The sequence below is a fragment of the Enoplosus armatus genome, chromosome 21, assembly GCF_043641665.1.
Source record: "Enoplosus armatus isolate fEnoArm2 chromosome 21, fEnoArm2.hap1, whole genome shotgun sequence".
NCBI classification, from domain to species: domain Eukaryota; kingdom Metazoa; phylum Chordata; class Actinopteri; order Centrarchiformes; family Enoplosidae; genus Enoplosus; species Enoplosus armatus.
Window position 1 is genome coordinate 943,304 of NC_092200.1, and position 23,418 is coordinate 966,721.

Consider the following 23,418-nt stretch of genomic DNA (forward strand, 5'->3'; position numbering starts at 1 on the left):
GCTGACAGCAAGACAGAAGGGAAACAAAGAAACGGTAAGACAGATGAGAGAGAGCGAGCCAAACAGGATACAGAGATAGAGAGACCCCAAGCCGACAGTGAAGAGAGAGAGAGGAGTGTTTGGCGTTTCACCAAATTACTTCCAGATTTCAGTTTTGAGTGGTGACCTCCTACCGTCCTGATTAGCAGCAGCTTCTCTGCAGAGCTGCTGTGTGGAAGAGACCTGCAGCTCCACACCGTCGCACACAAACCAGACAGAGCGGCTTTAAGGGGACATACCGCTGCTTTTACATGTTTCAGTCCATTTACTGCTAAACCTTCCAAATCACATCAGCACCATTGATTTCAGTTGACTTCTATTCAAGTTTAGCTTTAACTTCATTTCTAAATCAAAGTTCTGGTACGGTCATGTAGTAATGATGTAGCTACAAGCAGAGGCTGTCTGTCTGATGCGGTTCTATGTGTTTATTGCCTGTGAAAGGATGCTAATGAATGCATGAATGCAAAACACAGAGGCAGCTATTATTTCCCAGCATGCTCAGTATAAACAGAAGAGAAAGATGTGGAGGAAACTCAATCTGTTGAGTTGATAATCTGCGTTTCAGCAGAAGCATGAATTTATGCTCAGGGAGCATTTTTTCAGTTAATTGCAGCCATCATGTGGGAAACATTTACTGCCAGAGATGCAAGCTATTATGGGAAAAAAATAAATACAGTGAAAAGCTGCTGTCAGCACTCTTGTATCAGGCCAGGTGCCTTCGAGCAAGGTATTCGACCTGGAGTCCAGCAGCAGTAAGTGAAGGCTGGAAGAATATGTGGTTTACGGAGGTTTACGAAGAGGTTTATGAAGAGGTTTACACTTTCATCATCCGGGAGGGAGACCTGGTTCACTCAAAAACTGATGTTAGTGTCAATTTAAAGAGACAATCTGGGTCAGCCGTTCACATTAGTGATCTTCACTACATCAGCTAGAACCACTTTTTGAGTTAGTAAATAACATGTACAGTCACTTTATTACACTATTTATTGCTCCTTGTCGTTTTATGGTGTTTATTACAACAGAAGTTATTTTCCTTTTATCAGAGAAAAGAGTCTCTTAAATAAATGATGTGTTGGCTCCAAATGTTAGAGCCAATCCAAAACCACTGTGCAGAACTTAATCTTTAAATAAGAGAGACCCGATTCCGAGGAGGACCCGGGTACAGCCAGACCTGACCCTAAAAGTCCCTAATAGAGAGAGATCAACACCAACACCTGCAGCAGCAAGGTGGTTTGTGAATTAACAAGCAGTTCGTAAAAATATAAACAAATAGTCATAGAAACTAATTCCAAAAATAACTTTTGTTGTTAAAAAGGTTTGTTTAAAAAACGAATTTATAGAAATAATTGAAAGTCCTGTTTTCATCCACTGGACTAAAAAGACAGAAGATCATTTTCTAACCAACCTTAAAATCTGTGAAATTCCAAAAAGTAGTTGTCATTTAGCAGCATGCATTTTATATAGTTCACAAATTTCCTAGAATATTTTCTCCGGTGGTGGTTTTGATGTACCAGTCTCCAGACTGTGTGGTCTTCGGAAAGCACATAGGAGACTTTGTTTCCTGCTCCGGGGCTGAGGTTTATGCTAACGTCGGGGTTAGCTGCCTTCCCTTCACTCACTGAGTAACTGTAGCTTAAACTGCTACGTTCACAGCTTTACTGCTAACTTTACTGCTCTGAGGACACACACTACACCACAAGTTATTCCTTAAAGGAGCGACGCTACTCTTGAAACACACATGGTCAGATCTGATACTGAGCACGCTCGGATCCATTCAGATCCACTTAGGTACCCATGGTAGTAAAAGGACACCCTACCCTAGGTCGAGTATGATTTGGACCCGGTCCGGCTCGGGTCTCGGTTCCTCCGAAGCGAGTGAACCCATTAAGGCCTCTACTCTGAACATCATTTGTGCATGTTTCCGCACATACAGACAGAAAAGTTGTTCCAGATGTTTTGGTGCCTTTACTGACATCGAACATGATCGTCATTGCACGCAGTCAAAGAGAAGAAAAGTGTGCGTCCCGGTCGTAGTTCAGTATTAACATCCTAACTCACAGAGAGCGTCTCTCCTGCACCTCACAGGCTCACAGGAGAGGAAGCGGTACCACAGCAAACAGAAACCAGGGTGAAAGTTTACACTGACAACATGAATCCAATGATGATTCAAATCACAAAAGTTCAGGGGGGGGGGGCAGTCTCTCTGTTAGTGTCAGATGTGTGGAAACATCTGTAGCATCAGTCAGCACTTGCAGGTGTGTGTGAGTAGTGTGGAGAGTGTGTCCAAACTTAGTTGAAAACAAGTTGGTGAGGCAGGATTATAGAGGCAGATGGGCTGGTCTGGCACACACACACACACACACACACTGAGTCATAGCTTTTATATGACAGTGCCGTGCCAGGTGGTGATGGGAGCTGTTGTCCACATTCAAATAAAACTTGTTCAAAGCCACAGAACATTCAGGGACAGCAGACAGAAAGGAAGGACTGGAGTCACATGTTTGTCTTGTACATGATACACATGCTAACGTTAGCATCGCCGTTTTACTCTCTGGTCAGTGGCCGTTAGCCAGAAACCGTAAGATCAAAGAACATAACCTCTTTAACTTCTCTTCAGTCTTCTTCTTCAGTCTCGGCGTGAGTAAAAAACATTTGTCCCACTCGTGGTTCATAAATACGATTCATTTATGTTTGTTAGCTTATGGACAGCTGTTAGCTTAAACTAGCTAAACTGCTGTTATTGTTGTTGTTCTTCTCCCGGTGTTTTTGTCTAACAGCTTCAGGTGCATCACCACCTCCTTCTGGACTGGAGGAGGGCCGACCCTGATTTACATGTAGCCCAGAAAACAGAGACGGACCGTGATCAGATTTATAATCTGAGTGTAAATCAAAGTGTCTGATTAGAGACTGAAGTCTGTAAAATGAATGTTAGTTTGACAAAAGCTGGGAATTATCTACACTGATGGAAACACTGAGGGAGGGTCTGTCTGTTTCACCACACACACACACACACACACACATCCGACAGATGACGTGTCAGTCAACCACAACCAACCGGTGATGAAAACAAATGGGACTCATTGGGGGAGGCGGAGCTGAGGACACAGCCCGGGGCAGCCGGCTGATTCTCACATTTGATTGGATAAAGGCAGATAACTGGCTGGCTAGCTCGGCCGCTAATCAAGGTGTTTGTTTTTATTTTAGAGAGAAAGGGCGGGAGAGACAGAAGAAGACAGACAGAGGAGAGAAAGACGAGAAAGAGACGCGTGACAGAAAGAGGCTCGCTATGTGATTCACTTCATTTGTGTTTCTTTTACTTCTACACACACACACACACACACACACACACACACAGGCCATATGTCCTGTTGCTTTGTTCTCAACACACACACACACACACACACAGTAATGAGGCCTGGAGCAGTGTGTTATTGTAACATGCTGAGTTGTGTAATCTGTGAGCAGTGACTAATGTGTTTTTACTCTATATGGAGGGACACTTTGATGAGCAGCCATGATACTACAACACACACACACACACACACACACACACACACCAGCAGATGGTCTGGGTTCACTTCAGGTGTGTCCACAGCTGTGTCCCAATTCAGGCTCCACCTCCTTAATTTTCAGACTGAACACATTGCGACGAGGTCTGACAGAAACTGAGAGGTCACAACCTGTTCAACGCTGCATTCAGGGGACCCTCATCTACTCATGAAGTCCTAACCTGATCACGTGACCAGTGACCAGGCGTGTGGAGGTGGTAAATCTATCACCTGAAGAGGGCCGATGACACACATCAGAACACATTTACCATCAGGATCAGGGCATTATTTTGGTGGGGGGGGGGGGGGGGGTTGCAGCCCTTTTTCAGATGTAAACAGTCAAATTGCGTTAGTTTGTTTATTTGGGGGGGGGGGGGGGTTGCAGCCCTTTTTCAGATGTAAACAGTCAAATTGCGTTAGTTTGTTTATTTCCATTTTGTGACAGTAAAATGGAAGAAAAGTGGCACAGCTGAAAACTGCATGTTTGGTCTCCTGCAAGATGTAATTTAACGCACAAAATATGGGAAGAGAGAAGTGAGATTCAGACAAATAGCTGCTGATTCATCACCACAGACTGCAGCTGGAAACGTAACGTGACAGAAAAGTCAACTTGACTGGACACACACAGGAGCTCTCCACTCAGCGCTGCAACAACCTGTTACCTGTCACTGTTTCACCTGCCTGTCCAGTGTGATCTTATTGAAGCAGCCAGTAATATTTATTAAGGAGGCCATTGTATTATTCTTTTTTCAAATAACCAAGTCTAAAGGTTTTACATAACGTTCTCTTCTTTCTATGTTTCTCTTGAGCTGACTGAATCATCTATTTAATAGTTCATGTTGCAGGATGAATACACACAGTTTCTTCTCTTCAAACAACATTCTCAGCTCAGCAGCAGAAAACATTTCTTTCAAACGCGCCTCAGAAAGGCTCCTTTCAACAGATCAACGTGTGTGTGTGTGTGTGTGTGTGTGTGTGTGTGTGTGTGTGTGTGTGTGTGTGTGTGGACGCTGGCTGACTGACCTGTGGATCAGAGAAGACTTCCTGGATGTTGTTGATTGGTCCAACAGGAACACCTGAGCCCTCAAACCTCCTCAGCCAATCAGCTGTCTTCTCCTGCTGAAACCTGACAGAGTAAGAAATGAACTACTATAATTAGAAATAATAATAAAATAACACATTATTAAAATCATTATCATCACCTGTGTCTATTGCTAACACACACACTTTTATTACAAATGTTTGTAACTCACTTCCTCCAACAACAACAACCAGCATTTCTGAATTGTGTAATATGACATACGTGTATATTTACTTCTTTCTTAAGAACGTTCTGAGTATACTGTAAGTTTATGTCAGTATTCTGAATATGGTCATGCCAAAAGGACAAAAATTGTTTAAAGAATACAATTTTTTTTAATGTTTTTTCTTGCTGGATAGTGATTGGACAGACCGTCCTGTAAGTCAAAGGTCACAGGTTCAAACCCTGCAGTCAGCAGTGTGGCTTCTGCCACAGCATCACTGAGGAAGATGATGAATGTGTACAGCAACAAAAGACTCATAACTCCACTTTTTAAAACTCCGTCTCTCTTTCTCACACACACACACACACACACACACACACACACACACACACACACACACACACACACACACACACACACACACACACACACACACACACACACACACACACACACACACACACACACGTTTAACAGCATACAGAGTGACAGACTTCAGGTCAGAGGTGCTTCCTCATCTCCATTTTTATTCAGACAGAGAAACTATTCACACACAAAGTAGAATCTGTGTGTGTGTGTGTGTGTACACAGTACACCTCAGGGAAACACACACACACACACACACACACACACACACACACACACACACACACACACACACACACACACACACACACACACACACACACACACACACACGCTGTCATTGAGAAAATGTTCACACACGACTGACATGAAGTTTTTAAACCTGCAGTAACTGACTATTTCTGTCCACCTGTTTTCAGCAGAAACAAGTTGTGAACTCAACATTAACACATCATCACTCAACCAGCTGCTTATGTCTCCCTCCAGCAGTCACAGAGGACAGATAGACCAGGACAGATAGACCAGGAGCCGAGAGAGAACCAGGACAGATAGACCAGGAGCCGAGAGAGAACCAGGACAGATAAACCAGGAGCCGTGAGAGAACCAGGACAGATAGACCAGGACAGATAGACCAGGAGCCGAGAGAGAACCAGGACAGATAGACCAGGACAGATAGACCAGGAGCCGAGAGAGAACCAGGACAGATAGACCAGGACAGATAGACCAGGAGCCGAGAGAGAACCAGGACAGATAAACCAGGAGCTGAGAGAGAACCAGGACAGATAAACCAGGAGCCGTGAGAGAACCAGGACAGATAAACCAGGACAGATAGACCAGGAGCCGTGAGAGAACCAGGACAGATAGACCAGGAGCCGAGAGAGAACCAGGACTGATGCAGAGGACGAACCACAATGTCGATCTACGATGCAGTTTAGCATCAGGCTAGGTTGTGTTAGAAGTGGTGTGTGCGTGTGTGTGTGTGTGTGTGTGTGTGTGTGTGTGTGTGTGTGTGTGTACCTCTGTGACAGTGTGTGTAGCAGTTGTTGGCGGTTTTGGACTCTCAGCTTGTTGGTTTTGTATTTTGGTTCGTCTGTGAGCTCCATCAGCTGCAGAACCTGCAAACACACACAAACAACAACAACAACAGAGTTTAATATTTCACATTACGAGACATCTTCTTCGTCTGTCAGAGCTGGAGATCTTTAGAACAAACCCTCCAAACTTGGGGAATACTCCTTTAAAATACAATTAAGTGTAAAATATTAAGAACAATATGTGCGTTTGTAAAGTGACTCACTTGACAGACTCTGACAAACTGTTTGTCGTTGCCTGCAGCCACCACAATGTGTCCGTCTCTGGTTTTGAAGCCCTGAAACAGAGACGACAGCTTTCAGACAGATTCAGACCGACAACTGGACGTGAAGAGGGGACAGAAATGTCTTCAGTGGTGATTCATCACAACACACAGTCGCTATGAGTCTAAATGTCTGTTGTCGTAGTGCCACACATGCAAAGCATTCCACACATTAAATGCATGAAAGCTAATGAGGAAAGAAAGAAATAGAAAAATAACTTTATTTATATTTTCACGATATTGATGTCTGCGATGCTGGTCCTGGTGTTGGTCTGTGGTATCACCCACCCCTCATAATTACACCTCTGGCCTTCACGTCCTGCTGCATTTGTACGAGCAGCAGCAGCAGGAAGTGAAGAGGCTGCAGCGACGGCGACTTTACGTTGTTAACTTTGGGGATTAATCATTTTTATTAAGCGGATTCTTCCCAGCAGGTAGATATGAAATTTACTCTAATCAAACAGGAGGATCTGAGAGTCGGGGTGATGGGATGGAGGTTCATCTGAGTCCCAGATGAGTTTTAAAGTAGGTTTAATAAGCTGAAGCACGCCTGAGGAAACCTGTTTAAAAGGCCAGCTGGTGGAGGCCACCTTCTCCGTCCTCCTCTTCTTTATCTTTTCTCTTTTCTTCCTCCTCCTGCAAATCTTTCCTTCCCCCGAGTCATCTTTCTTTTCTTCCTCTTTCTGTACTTTCTCCTCCTCTTCCTCTTTGTCTATCACAATTGCTCGTAATAAAAACTCATCGCCACATGAAAGGAGGACAACAACTGCCGTCTTACATCACAATAAAACACACACACACACACCAGCGACCACATCCCACTGCTGGATGTGTGTCTTCAGACCACTAACCCTTTAGTCACACTGCACTCAGCGCTCAGCTCCCACCGCCGCCTCACTTTCATCCCCAGCCTCAGGGAGTTGTGGGTAACGCAGTCCACACGGGGACTACGACGGGACGTTCACCCACAAAACAGTCCTCCGAGAGGGCAGGCGGTGCGGTCGAGTCGCAGGGGGGCGACTTCTGCCCCCTGCTGGCTGCAGGTCAAATCTAAACCACACCGACCCGCAAAACTCACAGATCTGAAGCTCCTGACCTCAGTGTTTCAGTTACCTCCATCTCTGCAGCTCTGTGGAGCTCTTTAGCCTCTTTTAGCTGCTAGCTTTGGTTTGGCAGCACATTTACTTTTAACTTTACCAGCAGCAGCAGCAGCAGCAGCAGCAGCTGTTGACTGATAAAGCCACTGAACACGAGCTGCTCAGCAGCAGACAGCAGACAGACTGAACACAGTGCAGCATTTAGCAGCTAAAGAGCCAGATGTTTCCCTCTGGAGGTGGAGGAGACCAGAAACAGAGCTAACAGAGAGAGATCAGGAGACAGACACACATCCATAAGAGAAACATTACTAGGTTCATCAATCTTTAATATTATTAAATATTTGGATAAACTGTTGATATATTCATTACATCAACACAACCATCTTCAGGTACACAAACAAGCATCAGTTCCATAGCATTTCATGTTATTTTGAATTTTAATATTTGACACTTAGGTCACACTTTACTTGGATCTTACAAAATAATAAAATATTACATCGATGTCGAAGTCTCACATGTGAAGAAGCAGTCCATCATATATATATATATATATACACTCCTTCTATATTTCACATCAAGTCAAACTTTGGACTTGTGTTGCAAACAGACCTTTTCCATTTTGAGCAACAGGATATATGCCGTCTTTATCTTTATAGTTTTTAATATAAGCTCCACAAATCATAGGTTTCTTTGATGCTTTAAATGGCCCTTTCTGTGGTAAGACCAAGAATCAATTATAGTCCTCCACTGAAGTCTGTACATCTCACTCGGTTGTCTTCGTGACATTATCTTACCGAAAGAATCCCTTTAATAAATATCAGTTTATTCTGATGTTTGAATTGAACCATCCAATCTGTTATAATGCAGCTGCAGTGAAGAACATTCTTTTGTCTGATTAAAAGATATGAAACGTGAATGTATTCTGTTTCTGTTACTATTGTAAGTCATCTTTTCCTTCCTGACTGCAGTGATCCTCTCATGTGTCTCTTCTTTGACACGGTGGATGTCTCAGTTATGGGAGATTTGAATTGACCCGTCTCAGAAATCAGATGTGAACTTGAAAAGCGTCGGCGGGGACGGACGACTTCTTCAGCTCTAATATCTCCCTCGCAAAGCCGCAACCGCAAAACACCAATAATTCTGTTGTTTCAACTGTCATGATCTCCGAAGAACCCATCTGCTCCGCTTTCATCTCCGGCGCCCGGGGAGAAGGGGAGGGAGGGAGCGCGGCATTGTGGGTAAGGCGGTTCACACGAGGATTAGATCCGAGGGTCGGACAATAACGCTCCGGCTGGTGAGAGGCGACGACCACAAGAATCGAGCCGCCGCACGTTCACGCCGAGCAGATGGAGCGAAACATCAGGAGGAGCTGACACTTTATCTGAGTGTGTGTGTGTGTGTGTGATAGTTTAATGTCCACATGTGAGTTATGAACCTCCATAATAACACAATAACATCTCAGTTCCCTCAGGCTCAGAGTCAGTAATGTGGAGCAGACTGACGACTGTGGTCTGATACACAACATGGCTCTCAACGTTAAGAACCTCTCATAGTTTTTTTCTATTTATTGAACGTTATAGAATTAATTTCATTGAACTGAGTTTGGTGACTCAAATACGCATCAGATATGGAAGGAACCAGAACAATGGGCCTCATGTGGAAACATATATTTGGATTCCCTCTGCGAGGACGTGTTCATGACGAGGTCATTCCTGAGATTTGATAATTAGCATAATCAAAATCAGACCCAGTGACAGACCCAGAGATATTAGTCGAGAGAATATTACAGTAGTAGTACATATAACAGTAGGCGATGTTACACTGTCAGGTGTTATAACAGGATGATGCTGGACAATGCCAAAACAAAATCATAAAATCTAAAATCTCTCAGTAAACTGGCAGCCATGGTGATGGTGATGAGGATGAGGATGATGATGACGATGTGGTGAACAGAATGTTGAGCTAAATGTGTTTTAGTTATATATCTTATTTGAAATGTTTCAGTGTTTCCTGTGCGGTTTCATTTGTGTTTTGTCTCCATGCTTTTATTGTGAAACACCCAGCCGACGCCCCCGGGTGCTTTGAGTTTTTTGTGCCATGCAGAAAGTAGATAATTGACATTTTAACGACACCACAGAGAAGCCGAGGGAGAAGAGAAATGTGTCTTATTTGAGTCTCTTATGTTTTTAATAAACGTAACAATGTGATCAGGAACAGAGGAATGAGCGCGGACGCAGGACGAGAATGTAACTATATTCTTTTGTACTTTATTTTCTAAAGCAGGAACCTCGCAGTAGACTGTATCAACATGATGAGAAATCTCAGATTCATTTGATTTGTTAATTCAAATCAAAACGTGACCAAAATTCATGTATCAGTGTGAAATCTTGCGGTTTCATGTGTGGAAAAGACGGACGCATTCACCTGCCGCACTTCAACTCACACACAGAGCTGAGATCAGAGGAAACTTCATGTTCTCAAACTGCTGTTTCACGTTGTTTTCCTATTAAACTCATTCCAAAGATATAGAGAGTGATGGATGAAGGAGATACATGAGGAGATAATGAGGGATAACAGAGAGAGAGGACAGGAAATCATTTCCATACAAGAAACAGCCAGTTTGGACGTTTTAATGTTGGTGTGTCACACTGACACTAATCGTCTCTAATTGTTGTATAATTGTCGATCTGACCGCGACTCCCAGCGCCTGCTTTTCTCTTAATTCCCCAAACACTGACGTCAACTTTCAGGACTTCTCCCAAAACGTTCCCTGACTTTTAAACAGCGCTGAGTTTGTTGTCATTGTTTCCCCGTCTGTTAACACGGAGACCAATTTTTATTGATTATAAGATTATTATTATTATTATTATCATTATTATTATTATAGGTTGAGATCAAACTTTATTGATCCTGAGGGGAAATTCACAAACTACCCAGCAGTTTCCACAGTTATCAAGATCAGCTCCACCTTCACCGGTGATGAACACATTAACGCATCAATAATTATAATCCATTAACATAATATATATTCTTCTTACTTTTACTTTTGGTACTCTGAGTACTTCTTCCACTGCTGTCCCTTTCTACTGCAGATACAAAGCAAGTGATGGGGAGCACAATCCAAAGTCAGCCCTCGTTGTGTGTAAATATATACTGAATATATATAAATGTACACTGTATATACACACATTAAAAGAAGGGAACTGGAGGAACATTTGCAGCGACCAATAACACATTCAATGTACATATGAGCATGTGAGTACTGTTTTCAGACAGACTCGAGAAATCCTTTCAGAAGATCTAGAGATTCTTTAAATTGTCACTGAAGAGCGTAGAAAAGTGGATTTACTGCCAGATAATGGAAGCTTAGTCCTACCAGTTATGTTGTATGCACGTGAAGTATACGTCTAAAGTTAAAAGGACAACCTGTGATGATATGGCCTATTAAGATCTGGAGATGTGCTGCAGTTATGAGGCTGCTAGAGGGTAAAGAAACTAAGCCCACTCTGATAATCGACGACTGTTTGCTGGAACAAATAAGCGGGGGAAAGTATATGGACTCTATCTGCTGCTGAACTAGCACACACACATTCAGGGTGTTACCTGATAAGGTACGATGCTCTCGTGGGCCGTCCCCCAGCGCCTCCCCTCCTTCCCTGCGTTCAGATAGTTAGCAGCAATATGGCTGAGACAGGAAACCTGAGAGAGACAGAGACAGAGAGAGGTGGAGTGGTGTTAAATCTGACCTGTCATCAGTCTCGTTCCTCCCTGCTGCTGTTGGAGGTCGGCGATCACTCGTCGCTCCTTTCCGAAGAACAAAAACCACAACTCTGCTCTCTTTCCTCCTGACGCCGCCGCCACAAAACTGCTGGAAAGCAAAGCAGCGGCTCCCCTTCAGCCCCGCGCCTTCACTCAATTTACAAGCAGCTGAAAACCTGCGAATGGATTTCCACGACTCCTGGCGAACGGATCGGCCTTGAGTCTTGTTCCGAGTAAATCCCCTTCCTCTGTTCATCACAGCGCTGTGGCTGCACCAGCCGTCAGAAACACCTCTTTAAACTAAAATACATATACGCTGTTCTTCACTTACAGTGTTGTGTATAGTGAAACCTTGAAGAGTAGCAAAGAAAAAACAACAAAGTTAAAACCATCAGTCTCTGTTTCAGCAACATGTCTCTGGTGTTTCACACCTCTATAGGGCAGCTGAAAGCTGGACTCAGTATTTCATTCATGCTGCAAATGGAAATGACAGTCCTCCCATCCTAAGCAACCAAAACACCGGAAGTAAATAGCCACAAAATAAATAAATAAGAACAACAAAAAATTATATTCCATAAGAAAAACAATATAAAGTCCCTGTTTACGCACCAAACGAAAGCACTCAAGTAAACCAGGTATCGGCAGGTATTTCTTGATTAAGTAAAAAAACGTGATTTGCGCTGATGAAAAGCCAGAGGAAGTTATTACAATCAATCTTGAGGGGAAAAATGTATGTCTGAATCTCATTTCATGACAATCCATCCAATAGTTGTTGAGATGTTTCACTGTGGACCAACCTAACGACGATCCTTCAGCCGCGACGCTAACAGGGCTAAAGAAAAACCTTTGTGTTGATCTGAATCAAGGATTTCCAATACTTGACGAATCATGATGATCAATGATCAAACTGCACAACATCAGCCAGACAATCACTCCATCAAGATGTGGAGCGCCGGGAAGGAAAACGAGCGTCGGGCCCAACAATTTCTTGTTTTATCACAGCAGGAGACGCCTGTGGTGGACGCAGTTACTTTAATGTCATATTCGCGCTCAGGAAAGCAGAGGGAAATGAAGAAAGGGAAATGTATGATTAGAAGGAAGAAGAGGAGCAGCAGAAGATCAGAGGTGGTCGTAACGCTTTGAAGGATGTTGACATGACGGAGCAGAGACACACTGACACTCAGATGGGTGGTGCCGTCAATCACCGCTCTGTTTAGAAACTGATATTATTCACTGTTTAAACTCTCAAACCCGCAGCAGAACCTCGCCTCTCACTCTAACTACAGGCTGAACAGGATATATACAGACAATGCTGAGAGACGCTGGGCCGACTGAAGGACGGCGACACCACATGTGAAAGAACTCTGGCTTTGAATCACCATCACAAAGGAACTGCAGTCGTATTAGAGCGAGCGTCAGTCAGCAGCAGACGGCAGCTTTAGATAGGCTCCGACAGCAGTTTCACGTTCAGTCCGACAAGAGAATCGGAGGATAAATCTGTAAAGGTTCTTTCATGTGGTGAGAAGATGCATCCGCAAAGTCAGCGGTGGTGATGGAAGTGAAGACTTTTACATGTTGGCGGGCAGAAAGACTGTTTAGCCTTTAATACGCATGACCCTGATGAAGGACACATTGTTCTCAATCAGACAAGGTGCTGAAGTAATGCATTGGTCGGTGAAGCGTGTGACTTTATGCCTTAACCTAACCAAACCTTAACTATAGAGGAGGCAGGTCAGAACAGACTCATACGGGTTGTTTTGGAAGGAAATGTGAAACTATATATAGTCCTTTAGGTTGGACTGGCAGTTCAGTGTAAATAAAAACTAAATTTAGGTCAATTAGGATTCAATAAATAGAAACGGGGGCACTTGCACCTCTTGTTACCAGCTGATAACAAGACAAAATGTTTAACTTTCAATACCCAGAAGTCCGGTGAGGTGACATCACTAAAATACATCTGTGCCATAATCATATCATCAATATGTTTGTTTATATAAAAAATGTTTCACCTTGGGTAGAAACTTGTTTTCCTTCATGGACACAGAGACGAGAGGAGAAAGTCCGTTTTGAAGTCACACACAGTCGTGTGAGTCGTGGCTGTCTGTACTGTCTGTACTGTCTGTACTGTCTGTACTGTCTGAGGGCTGTTACACATGTTGACCTCCACAACTGTGCTAGCTCAGCTACAACACATGTAGCCACACAGTAACTCTCTCAGAGGGACATAATGTGCTTCTCGTGGCGGTCAGAGACACTGAGACACTGACAGGAGCTGCTCAGGTCTAAAAAATGAAACTGTCTGAGGAATTCATTGTGGCTGGACAGGAGAGTGTGAGCATGTGACTGATCAACAGACTGAAGAATTAGCAGCACTTGAAGATATACTTGGACAGGTTACAGAAATGTGGGATTTACATTCTGCTTTTTCATGTTTTACTTTTACCAGAGAAAGGATGAGGACTATCTTCTCCTTGGTCTCATAGTATCTCGGGGAAACTTTCCCCTCAGGACTAGTCTGGTAGTGTTTCTTATCTTCAAAACGTTGGTATTTTTCTGCATGACTGATCCATTTCCTCAACACACCACAACAATTTAAAGTTTCAAGCTGAACTTAAGACTTATGACTTTTCAGCCTTTGGTGTGGAGCTTCTCCTGATGTTTACAGCTTTTTCAGGACCTGCAGGCAGCTTGTTGAGATACAACTGTGAACTCTGATTGGTTTGTAATGATTAAATTTCCCCTGACAACCAAACCAAACTCAGCTTAAACCCGTCCACATGGATTCAGATCCACTGCGGCTGTGTGCTCTCATTGTTCATCTCCCTCCTGGTCCAACCGCTCTGTGGTCGACGTGCCTGTGGTCGCAGCACTTCATACAGGAATGCACCATGGGATATGGGGAGGGGGGAGAGGTGGATTGTGGGTATTTTATGTGTAGCAGCCCTGGGAGTCAACCTCAGAGATCGAGACCTCGCAGCCTCGAAAACCAATTACAGCCTGCATTTCACTTTTCTGTTTTGTGTTGGAGTGAAGTTTTATCCATCCATCCATCCATCCATCCATCCATGTATCTATCCATCCATCCATCCATCCATCCATGTATCTATCTATCCATCTATCCATCCATCCATCCATGTATCTATCCATCTATCCATCCATCCATCATCCATCCATGTATCTATCTATCATCCATCTATCCATCCATCATCCATCCATGTATCTATCTATCCATCTATCCATCCATCCATCCATGTATCTATCCATCTATCCATCCATCCATCATCCATCCATGTATCTATCTATCCATCTGTCCATCCATCATCCATCCATGTATCTATCTATCCATCTGTCCATCCATCATCCATCCATGTATCTATCTATCATCCATCTATCCATGTATCTATCCATCCATCATCCATCCATGTATCTATCTATCATCCATCTATCCATCCATCATCCATCCATGTATCTATCTATCATCCATATATCCATGTATCTATTCATCCATCCATGTATCTATCCATCCATCCATGTATCTATCCATCCATCCATCCATCCATGTATCTATCCATCCATCCATGTATCTATCTATCCATCTATTCATCCATCCATCCATCCATGTATCTATCCATCCATCCATGTATCTATCCATCCATCCATGTATCTATCTATCCATCTATCTATCCATCCATCTATCCATGTATCTATTCATCCATCCATGTATCTATTCATCCATCCATGTATCTATTCATCCATCCATCCATCCATCCATCTATTCATCCATCCATCCATCTCAGAGGATCACCAGAGTCACTACAGTTCATCCTGACTTGTTGAGACTAGAGCCCGACCGGTTAATCGGCCGATATTAGCTCACTGCAGTAGATATATAAAACATATAAAGTGGTGGAAAAAATTAAATTAAATATCCACGTCAGGATCAAGAAATGACATCGTGTCATCTCATCGCTGATTTCAATAATAAAACTTAAAGGGAAGCTGAAAGCTCATTTGCCCATTTTACTGTTGTTGTTTTGTTTGCATTCTCTGAAGATGTCTAATACATTTTGATTTTCTAACACTTTATTTATGAGCCCCAATATTTCCTGGAAAGAACTGTGTAATGACAGTTATTAGAGTTTAATTAATGCGGTGGTGCCGAGTTTAGAGGGATTTCAGCTCGAATCTTAATGGCTGGAACATTTAACAGAGATGATTTTATGACATTTTTTGTTCTTTATGTAGCTTAGCTGAATGCTTACATATTTTGAGGTTGAGAGGATGCTTTTACTTAGAAATGTTCAGGATCAATCACTTCAATCTTCTTCACCCAGCATTTCAACAGGAAACAGACTTTTCTATGTGTTTTCATTCTAAACTCCGTCAGCAAAGTGAATTTCTCTCCGGAGGACCATAAAGTTTGGGAATGAGCTGAACTGGTTTGTGTCGCAGCGTCTTTCCCAGAGAAAGACATGAAAAATGAGAACATATAAAACATAAAACATGTTTTTAAAAGCAACACTGTCACACAAGCAGCATGTCCTGACACGACAAATCAAACGCACCCTGGGTGTCTCGAATACTTCAGAGTCCAGGACGACGTGCGATCCCATCCGTCTCGGAGTCTCAGACGGTTTTAGGATTACGTATCGTTTGACTTGTTTAAACAGAGAAAACATTCAGAGAAATATTGATTACTCTGTTTGAACTGTTCAGACTTCTCAGGATAAATCAACGGCTTGTTTAAATAACGGCAAGTTTTCAGGATTCGTTATTAGTTCTCTCTCACACACACACACACACACAAAGAACACAAAGTTAACATTTTCAGTTCATTTTATGTAAAAACTGTCAGTCAGAACCATATTATTTTGTTTCTGGGCTGTCAGTGAAGTTTAGAAAGATCCTACAATTTTTACTTTTTCTAATGTATTTTTAAAGCTGGCGATAAAACGAAGTCAACTGAGGGAGGTTTCACACTCAGTGACCAGCTTGGTTTACAGAAGAACACAACATTTTATTGAACTTGATTTCATGAGTTGTAATAGAGTCAAGTCAATTGTTTTTATAAAGCCCAACATCACAAATCACAAATTTGCCTCAGGGGTCTTTACCGTCTGTACAGCAGATATAGTCTTGATCAACACATTTGTTCTTCAGTGGCATGAACAAGAGATTCAAGAGAACTTATAGATTCATGACTTCTGGACTGAACTGAGATCTGATTAGTTGCTTAAACGTTTGATTAGAAGTCACAACTGTTTTCAGTGTACTTCTCTGGTAATTGGACTACTTTGTGAAATATTTGCAATTAAAGTCAGTAAATTCATAATGTGGCTTAGCTGCAGTCAAACAGGAAGGACAATCTCTTTCAAATCACACACACACGCACACACACACACACACACACACACACACTCAGCTGTTACCTGTGAAGACAGCAGGTTGCAGTCGATATGAACTCCCTTCCCCGTCTTGTGTCGTTGCAGCAGGGCAGCCATGACAGCTCCGTGTGCGTACAGCCCCGTTGCCAGATCTGTCATAGCAACACCTGGTCGCACTGGCTCACCGTCCTGCCAGCAGAAGCATTGCATTATGGGAGGTTGGGGGGGCGGGGTACAGGATTGGAAATAAAGACTCATTCTCACCACTTCCTACATAATGGACGGTTTACTGTACAGACAGCAGTGTTTCAATATTAAACTGAAAGCAGCACAGCAACAGCTTCAGAGGCCTGTGGTGTTAAAGCTTTGACTCGTCGACATGAAGTAAAAGTAAAAGTCCTGCTAGCGTCCCGAAGAGAAAAAGTGTATTCGTCCAGATATCTTGGAATGTGGCTGGATGACAAATGAACATACTCACATTGATAACCTTGTAAAAAGACTACATTTCTTTACTGCTTTTCCTTTGCAGCAATCAAACATCTTGTTCGGTCCATGTTTTCATCCATTTGAGATGATGGTCACACCCTGTATGTGCAGTCACTGAACTTCACATCAGGCTGGAAACAAGTTTCATTTTAAAGGGGTCTTTAAAACTTAAAGGGTTCGTCCTCAGGACAAGCAGTTATCATGATGTCTCAGCAGACGGACTGATGTTGCTGTTCTAGAATAGAATAGAGTCTGACCTCTGGCCCGGTGATGTGCATCATCCCTGAAACAGCAGAGGCGATGGAGTCATAGCCTGGACTCTGAGACTGAGGACCGGTCTGTCCATAACCTGAAAACACACACACACACACACACAGATTATTGCCTCTGTGCCAGCGGGCTGGTTTCTCTCTGACCTGAGAGGAAACACAGCGGGGAATCAAACCGTCGTCCTTTCAGCGTTGCCTCTTCCAGGAAAACCACATTCCAGCTGTGTGTTGAGTCTGCCGCTCTGACTAAACAACCAGATTGATTTCCTAAAGAGTCCAGACTCTGTTCACATCAACAAAAAACATTCCCATCAATGCTTTTAAAATGATTAAGCAGCCCACTGACTGGATGCACCTACACAGACTCTGCATCACATGTTGAGACAGAAACTACAGAATCTGAGTGGAATGATGAGCGTGAGCTCCAAAGAGGGAGTGAAACCAGAGCAGGGAAGTTGGTATTCAAACATGTGTCTCTATACCTGTAAAACAGCAAAAGAGCGTTCATAAAGAGGGGAGAGATTTATTTTTACTGTTATTTCAAACCACCAGCTATAAAATATGTTTCCATCCAAATGTTGCACAGATTTCAAGAGACGAAGTCATCTTGATACTGAGTGTATCTACATTTGTATTCAAAGAAGTTGTACTAAGTTTTTGTAGACAAAGCAGGTCGTGATGACAAATCATCTGCTCGTTATGTTTTCATCCATCAAAGTTTAACTGGAAGAGTGTGACTCCTGAAACTGACGTGACGCGATCAGCTGGAGAGAAGAGGTCTCACTCTGTTGGAGTTGTTGGAACTACGGAAACACTCTGTACAGAGGTATTACAGAGTGGAGCTTCTTCCCTCGCAGATGATCTTTGCTCGAGTTCAGACGCACAAACAGACAACAGACACGTTTAATATTGAAAAGAAAGGATCAGAGTTTGATCTGTTTTAATACCGAGCCATTAAAATACGCCCTGATAGCAATCACAAGGATCGGCACACCTCTGAAATAAAGCTGCCCAGATATTGACTGTGATGGATCATCTCTCTGCAGAGACAGGCTGATCTTCACAGGAATGAAGTAAAACCAATGGCTGAATGGAAGGAAGGACATCGACCTAAGAAGTTTACAGAATCTGTTATTAAAAAGCTAAAACATGTACAAACAACAATCAGCAGCTAAGACCAACAAAAACCTCCAGTTCTCTAGAAATCTATTTTCTGGTCCCTTAAAAAACTTCCTGATGTAGAGACGGCCTTTTTTCTCTTTTGTTACAAACTGACAGGAATTACAGTTTTTGGGGATCAGGACATGAATCCATGAAGCATCCTGCTCCGTTTCAGACAGCTCAGGATGAAACCAGGCTGTAAATCTGCCCACTGCATCCAGCTGCTGCAGCTTAATGAGGCCTCCTGGGTAATGTAGTTTTTTTCCTAAAGGAGGATGAGGAGGAGGGAAGGGGAAACAAAAAATGTGGGAGTGATAAAGCTGGACCAGAGAAAGAGAAGTGGGGGGGGGGCGGGGGGGCTTAAAGGCAGTTAAAAGAAAAGACAAAGGAAAAAGGGAGGAAAGGTATAAAGACAGAGAGTGATTAAGAGTGAGAACGAGTATTTACGGTGACACAGCGACCAAACACTAAACGCCAAGAACAAATATCAAATATGAAACGCTGTAAAATGGGATTAACTCTCTGAGCCGCAGACTTGTTGCTTCTCTGCACATGCTAACATGCATGTTGTGGTCAACTCATCAAACCAAATATGCTTTGTTTCCATGGTGACCATGTTTCACCTGCTTAACTCTGGAGCACCCCAAGGTGGGGCCGATGTCATTTTACACGCTCCTGCTCGGCCACATCATTCGCTGACATGGTGTTCCGTTACACGTTTATGTGGATGATTTCCTGTAAGTACAGTTAAACTTGTGCCTGCGATGCGATCAGTCCAGATTTTGACCGATGAAAGTGGAGTCCCTCAACGTAGAGCTGAGCCTTACAAGCTGTCCTAAAATGGCCACTGTACGAAGGACAACATGACCTTTCCTCTAGCGCCACCCTCAGGACAAACTTTACATTTTTAGCTCCAAGAACAGATAAATCATCAGGATGCTGTTTGTGCTCCACACTGCAGCCTCTAGGGAGCGCTAACAGGACTTGAGACTGTTAGTGTTGTAAGCTCTCGAGGTCACTGTCCCGATGTGGCTTTGTACTGGTCCAGAACCATTAGATAACCACCACTGCTGACCCACGTTTCATGTCCTGTGTTGGTTTATTATCATTCACACTAATAAAGCAAACTGACGTGAACAAAGCTGATGGAGAGACGAGATGAGAGACAAAGAAACAAACTCGTGAAAACAGAGAGAGGTGAGGGGTTTTGTGCAGTTTTCAGACTCTGCTGTTCGGCAGGAAATGAAGAACTTCTGCTGAAAACTACAAACCCCATGAAAACACGAGGAACACACGACACTACAGATCACAGAGGCCTCGCATTAAAAAGCTGGTAAATGTGTGTTTCTGGGCAGCAGCTCCTGCTGTCGAAGCCTCAATAACTCCAACATGAAAGAGTGTGAAGCTAAATAAGTGGTATAAAGAGCTGTGTGTCACTGCTGGCTGTTGTTCAGTGTGTGAAGTGGCTTCGCTTCACAGCCTGCAGAGAGGAAACGGAGCCGTCAGAGCACAGCTGAAGAGAAAACACGAGCCTTTCAAAGCGTCTGTCTTTACTGTGGAGTCCAACACCATCCAGTGGCTCAGTCTGAGACTGCAGGACTGAAGGTGGCAGAGACTGGGCCACAGGAGTTCTCACGCCTCCCACATCAATTAGTATTGGACCAAATCAAATCAAATGAGTGACCCATGAGTAAAACTACGAGTTAAACGTATTTAAAAATGAGCTTTTAGAAACCCAGCAACAGGAACTTAGAAATGGCTTGATATTTTCCAAAAACAAGCTTTAATTAAGTCTCCAAATGAAATACTTCAAAAGAAATTGGGTAAAGTGGACCATTTTACATGATCCAGATGTCTAAATGAGAATGTATGTGGATGTCTATGACAACTGCTGTGTCCAAATTCCAGACTACATGTTGATTCTAAGCAGGTTTTAGTGTCTTCACACTAGAAAAGTGGCAAAATAAAGTTTACTCAAAGCAGACAGAATACAAACTAAATCCGGCCAATTTGTGAGTTTGAAAGTCAAACACTGGACGGACAGCAGCTAAAAGGAACGTTTGTGACGAGAGATCATTGGCAGCCTGTTTGCTTGTCTGGGCTTCTGCAGGTTCACCAAGTTAAACCTTTTTGATACCACCTACAATGATATTTAATACCTGATTCACGATTATACCTGTCAAAGTATGATGGGGACGATATGGCCTAGAATGATCTCATCTTTGCACTGTTTGTTCAGGAGTCGAGCGTCTCCTGACAGCCTGCAGTCACATACACAAACTAACACCACTGCCTCCAGCAGCAAGAGACGAGCTGCAACACTTTTGTTCATCAAATGTAAGACTTTAATACCTTCTGAGGCCGTTTTTTTTCATCATGTCCTTGAATGCACCATGATGTGTAACTGACTGTAGTAGGTGCCACTATCATCGATATATTGATGCTGATGTGACACATTTTAAACAAGAGATTCAGTCAGTGAGGATTCTGATAAAAGATAAATCAGTGAATGAATCACTGTTGATTCAACATTGTTCTACAATAAAATGCTGAATGTTCAGAGCTGCGTTTAATAAAACTGATGATTCTGACAGAATCTGTTCATGTAGTTCGTGAGTCCTGACGTACGGTGACTTCTGCCATTAGTCAACCAGAACAGCAACTTTCCCATTAAAGCCCACTTTTCGCTGTTTCTGTGTGACTGTGCAGCCGTTCCAGATTATCCAGACACCACAACAGCTGTGCCAGCAGAGCCACTTCCCGCTGAGGAGGGCGCAGCGCCGCCTGTTAACTGTAATGGGCCTTTAAACGAGCCTCAGATACAACTGAAAACAGGATTCAGTGAAGCGAGATGAGATGAACAACAGCTGGGGGCGTCCATAATTGTGAACCTTTAAATCAGAGTCTGTGTCAGCGTCGCTCGTCTTTCCTCGTCTGTTCTCGAGATGGTGTGAGGCACCATCGCTGGCTTCTGCTGCTGCACAGACTTCCAGACGATGAACCTTTTACATTTTAATGACTCTGTGAACTTTCCTCAAACTTTACATTTTCAACTCATGGAGTCTCAAAAATGGAACCAGTCCATCCTCTGGGGAGCACGACTGTGATCAGCACATCTTATGATAATCGGTTTCTTTCAACTGTTAACTTATAAATCAGTGAGTACATTTTTGGATGAATTTCAGGATCTAAATAAACTTGATGAATCGATGAATATCCAGCCAACCTCTTTACATACAGCATGTGAGCTAATAGGAATGAAGGTGTCATTCAGCGTCAGTGCACTGTTATATATTATATTATATATACATATTATAGAACAGGCAGCAGAATTCACTCTCTAACAACATTAAAGTCAAGATGAAACGGCACCTTCAGGGTATCTAACGTCCGTATCGTGACGGATTTCAAAGTGAAACAGGATCGGCAGGCGGGACATGACGTTGTGAGGAATTTGATTTTAATGTTGAAAAGTGGGCGTGTCATAACGGACGTACCATGCTGTTGCTAGCTAGCTAGCTAGCTAGCAACAGCAACAGCTGAATCTTAGCTCTGTGCCGCTAAAAGTTGAAGATTGATTGATGGGTGGATGTCATGATATTATTGGTTGAAATTGGTTGGTTCAAGCACACATCATACTTTGTTTTACAGGAAGAAAACTACTAAGACATTTTTTGTATTGTTTTTGGCAGATATTGTTAAAGGTGGACACTATGACCGGGGAGGTCATAGTTTTTCATTTCATCTCGACTTTGAATGATGAAATTGATGCAGATGTATCAGTGGAGTCACTGTGAGAAGAGGAGCAGATGGTCATTAATTAAAGGCTTCAACAGCAGTCAGACGGTCAGTCAGTCAGACAGACAGTCAGAAAGTCAGTCAGTCAGTCAGACAGGCGGACAGACAGACAGACAGTCAGACAGACAGACAGACAGTCAGTACCTGATATGGAGCAGTAGATGAGTTGTGGGTTCACTCTGCTCAGCTGCTCGTATCCTAAACCCATCTGATGGAGTTTCCCTGGTAGGTAGTTTTCTACCAGCACGTCACAAACTCCTGCAAGCTGAGGCGCACACACACGCACGCACACACACACACACACACACACACACACACACACACACACACACACACACACACACACACACACACACACACACACACACACACACACACACACACACACACACACACACACACAACATGATTCACCTGATCAGACAGTTCCTGATTTAAATCTTCATTTGTCCAGTTTTAGACTACTTTGTTCAGCTGCTTCTGTTTAACATTCAACAAAGTTGGCTTCTTTTGTTCAATTAGAAAATGGTTTTACAGAGAACCATTTCTCAAAGTACGGTATCAAAAACTTCGTTTGGTACCAGGTTGAAAATGTCCAACGACACCCAGCCCGACATGAGAGCGTTGGACGAGTCGCTGAGTGAGTGAGTCGTACCTCCTGGATGATGTTCGCTCCTCTGGGATGCTTCAGGTCCACAGAAATACTCTGAAATCAGACAATTCACCGACGGGACGTTAAAGTTACATGTTTTATCTCTTTAACTTTCAATCATATCTGTTTTACAATATTTCTAGCCATTTTCCAAACCATGCATCAGCTTTGAGATGATTTCCTTCCTTCTAGGCAGCCGCTGGTTTCAGTTTATTTCTGTTGTCAAATTCATGTTACTGACCAGTAGAGGTGAGAGGCTGC

At 43.1% G+C, this 23,418-nt stretch overlaps 1 protein-coding gene across 2 annotated transcripts in view; it reads right to left on the bottom strand.

Annotated features, from left to right (window-relative positions):
• The window catches only part of sugct (succinyl-CoA:glutarate-CoA transferase), a 66,175-nt gene that overhangs the window by 40,585 nt on the left and 2,172 nt on the right, over positions 1–23,418 (bottom strand). For both annotated transcript variants that reach the window (XM_070927937.1, XM_070927936.1), the window contains exons 5-12: positions 23,161–23,211; positions 22,650–22,770; positions 17,535–17,626; positions 16,837–16,980; positions 11,252–11,347; positions 6,495–6,566; positions 6,215–6,312; positions 4,611–4,713 (exon numbers count right to left, since the gene is read on the bottom strand). In XM_070927937.1, coding sequence (XP_070784038.1) covers positions 4,611–4,713; positions 6,215–6,312; positions 6,495–6,566; positions 11,252–11,347; positions 16,837–16,980; positions 17,535–17,626; positions 22,650–22,770; positions 23,161–23,211 — 777 coding nt within the window. The remainder of the gene's footprint in view (positions 1–4,610; positions 4,714–6,214; positions 6,313–6,494; positions 6,567–11,251; positions 11,348–16,836; positions 16,981–17,534; positions 17,627–22,649; positions 22,771–23,160; positions 23,212–23,418) is intronic.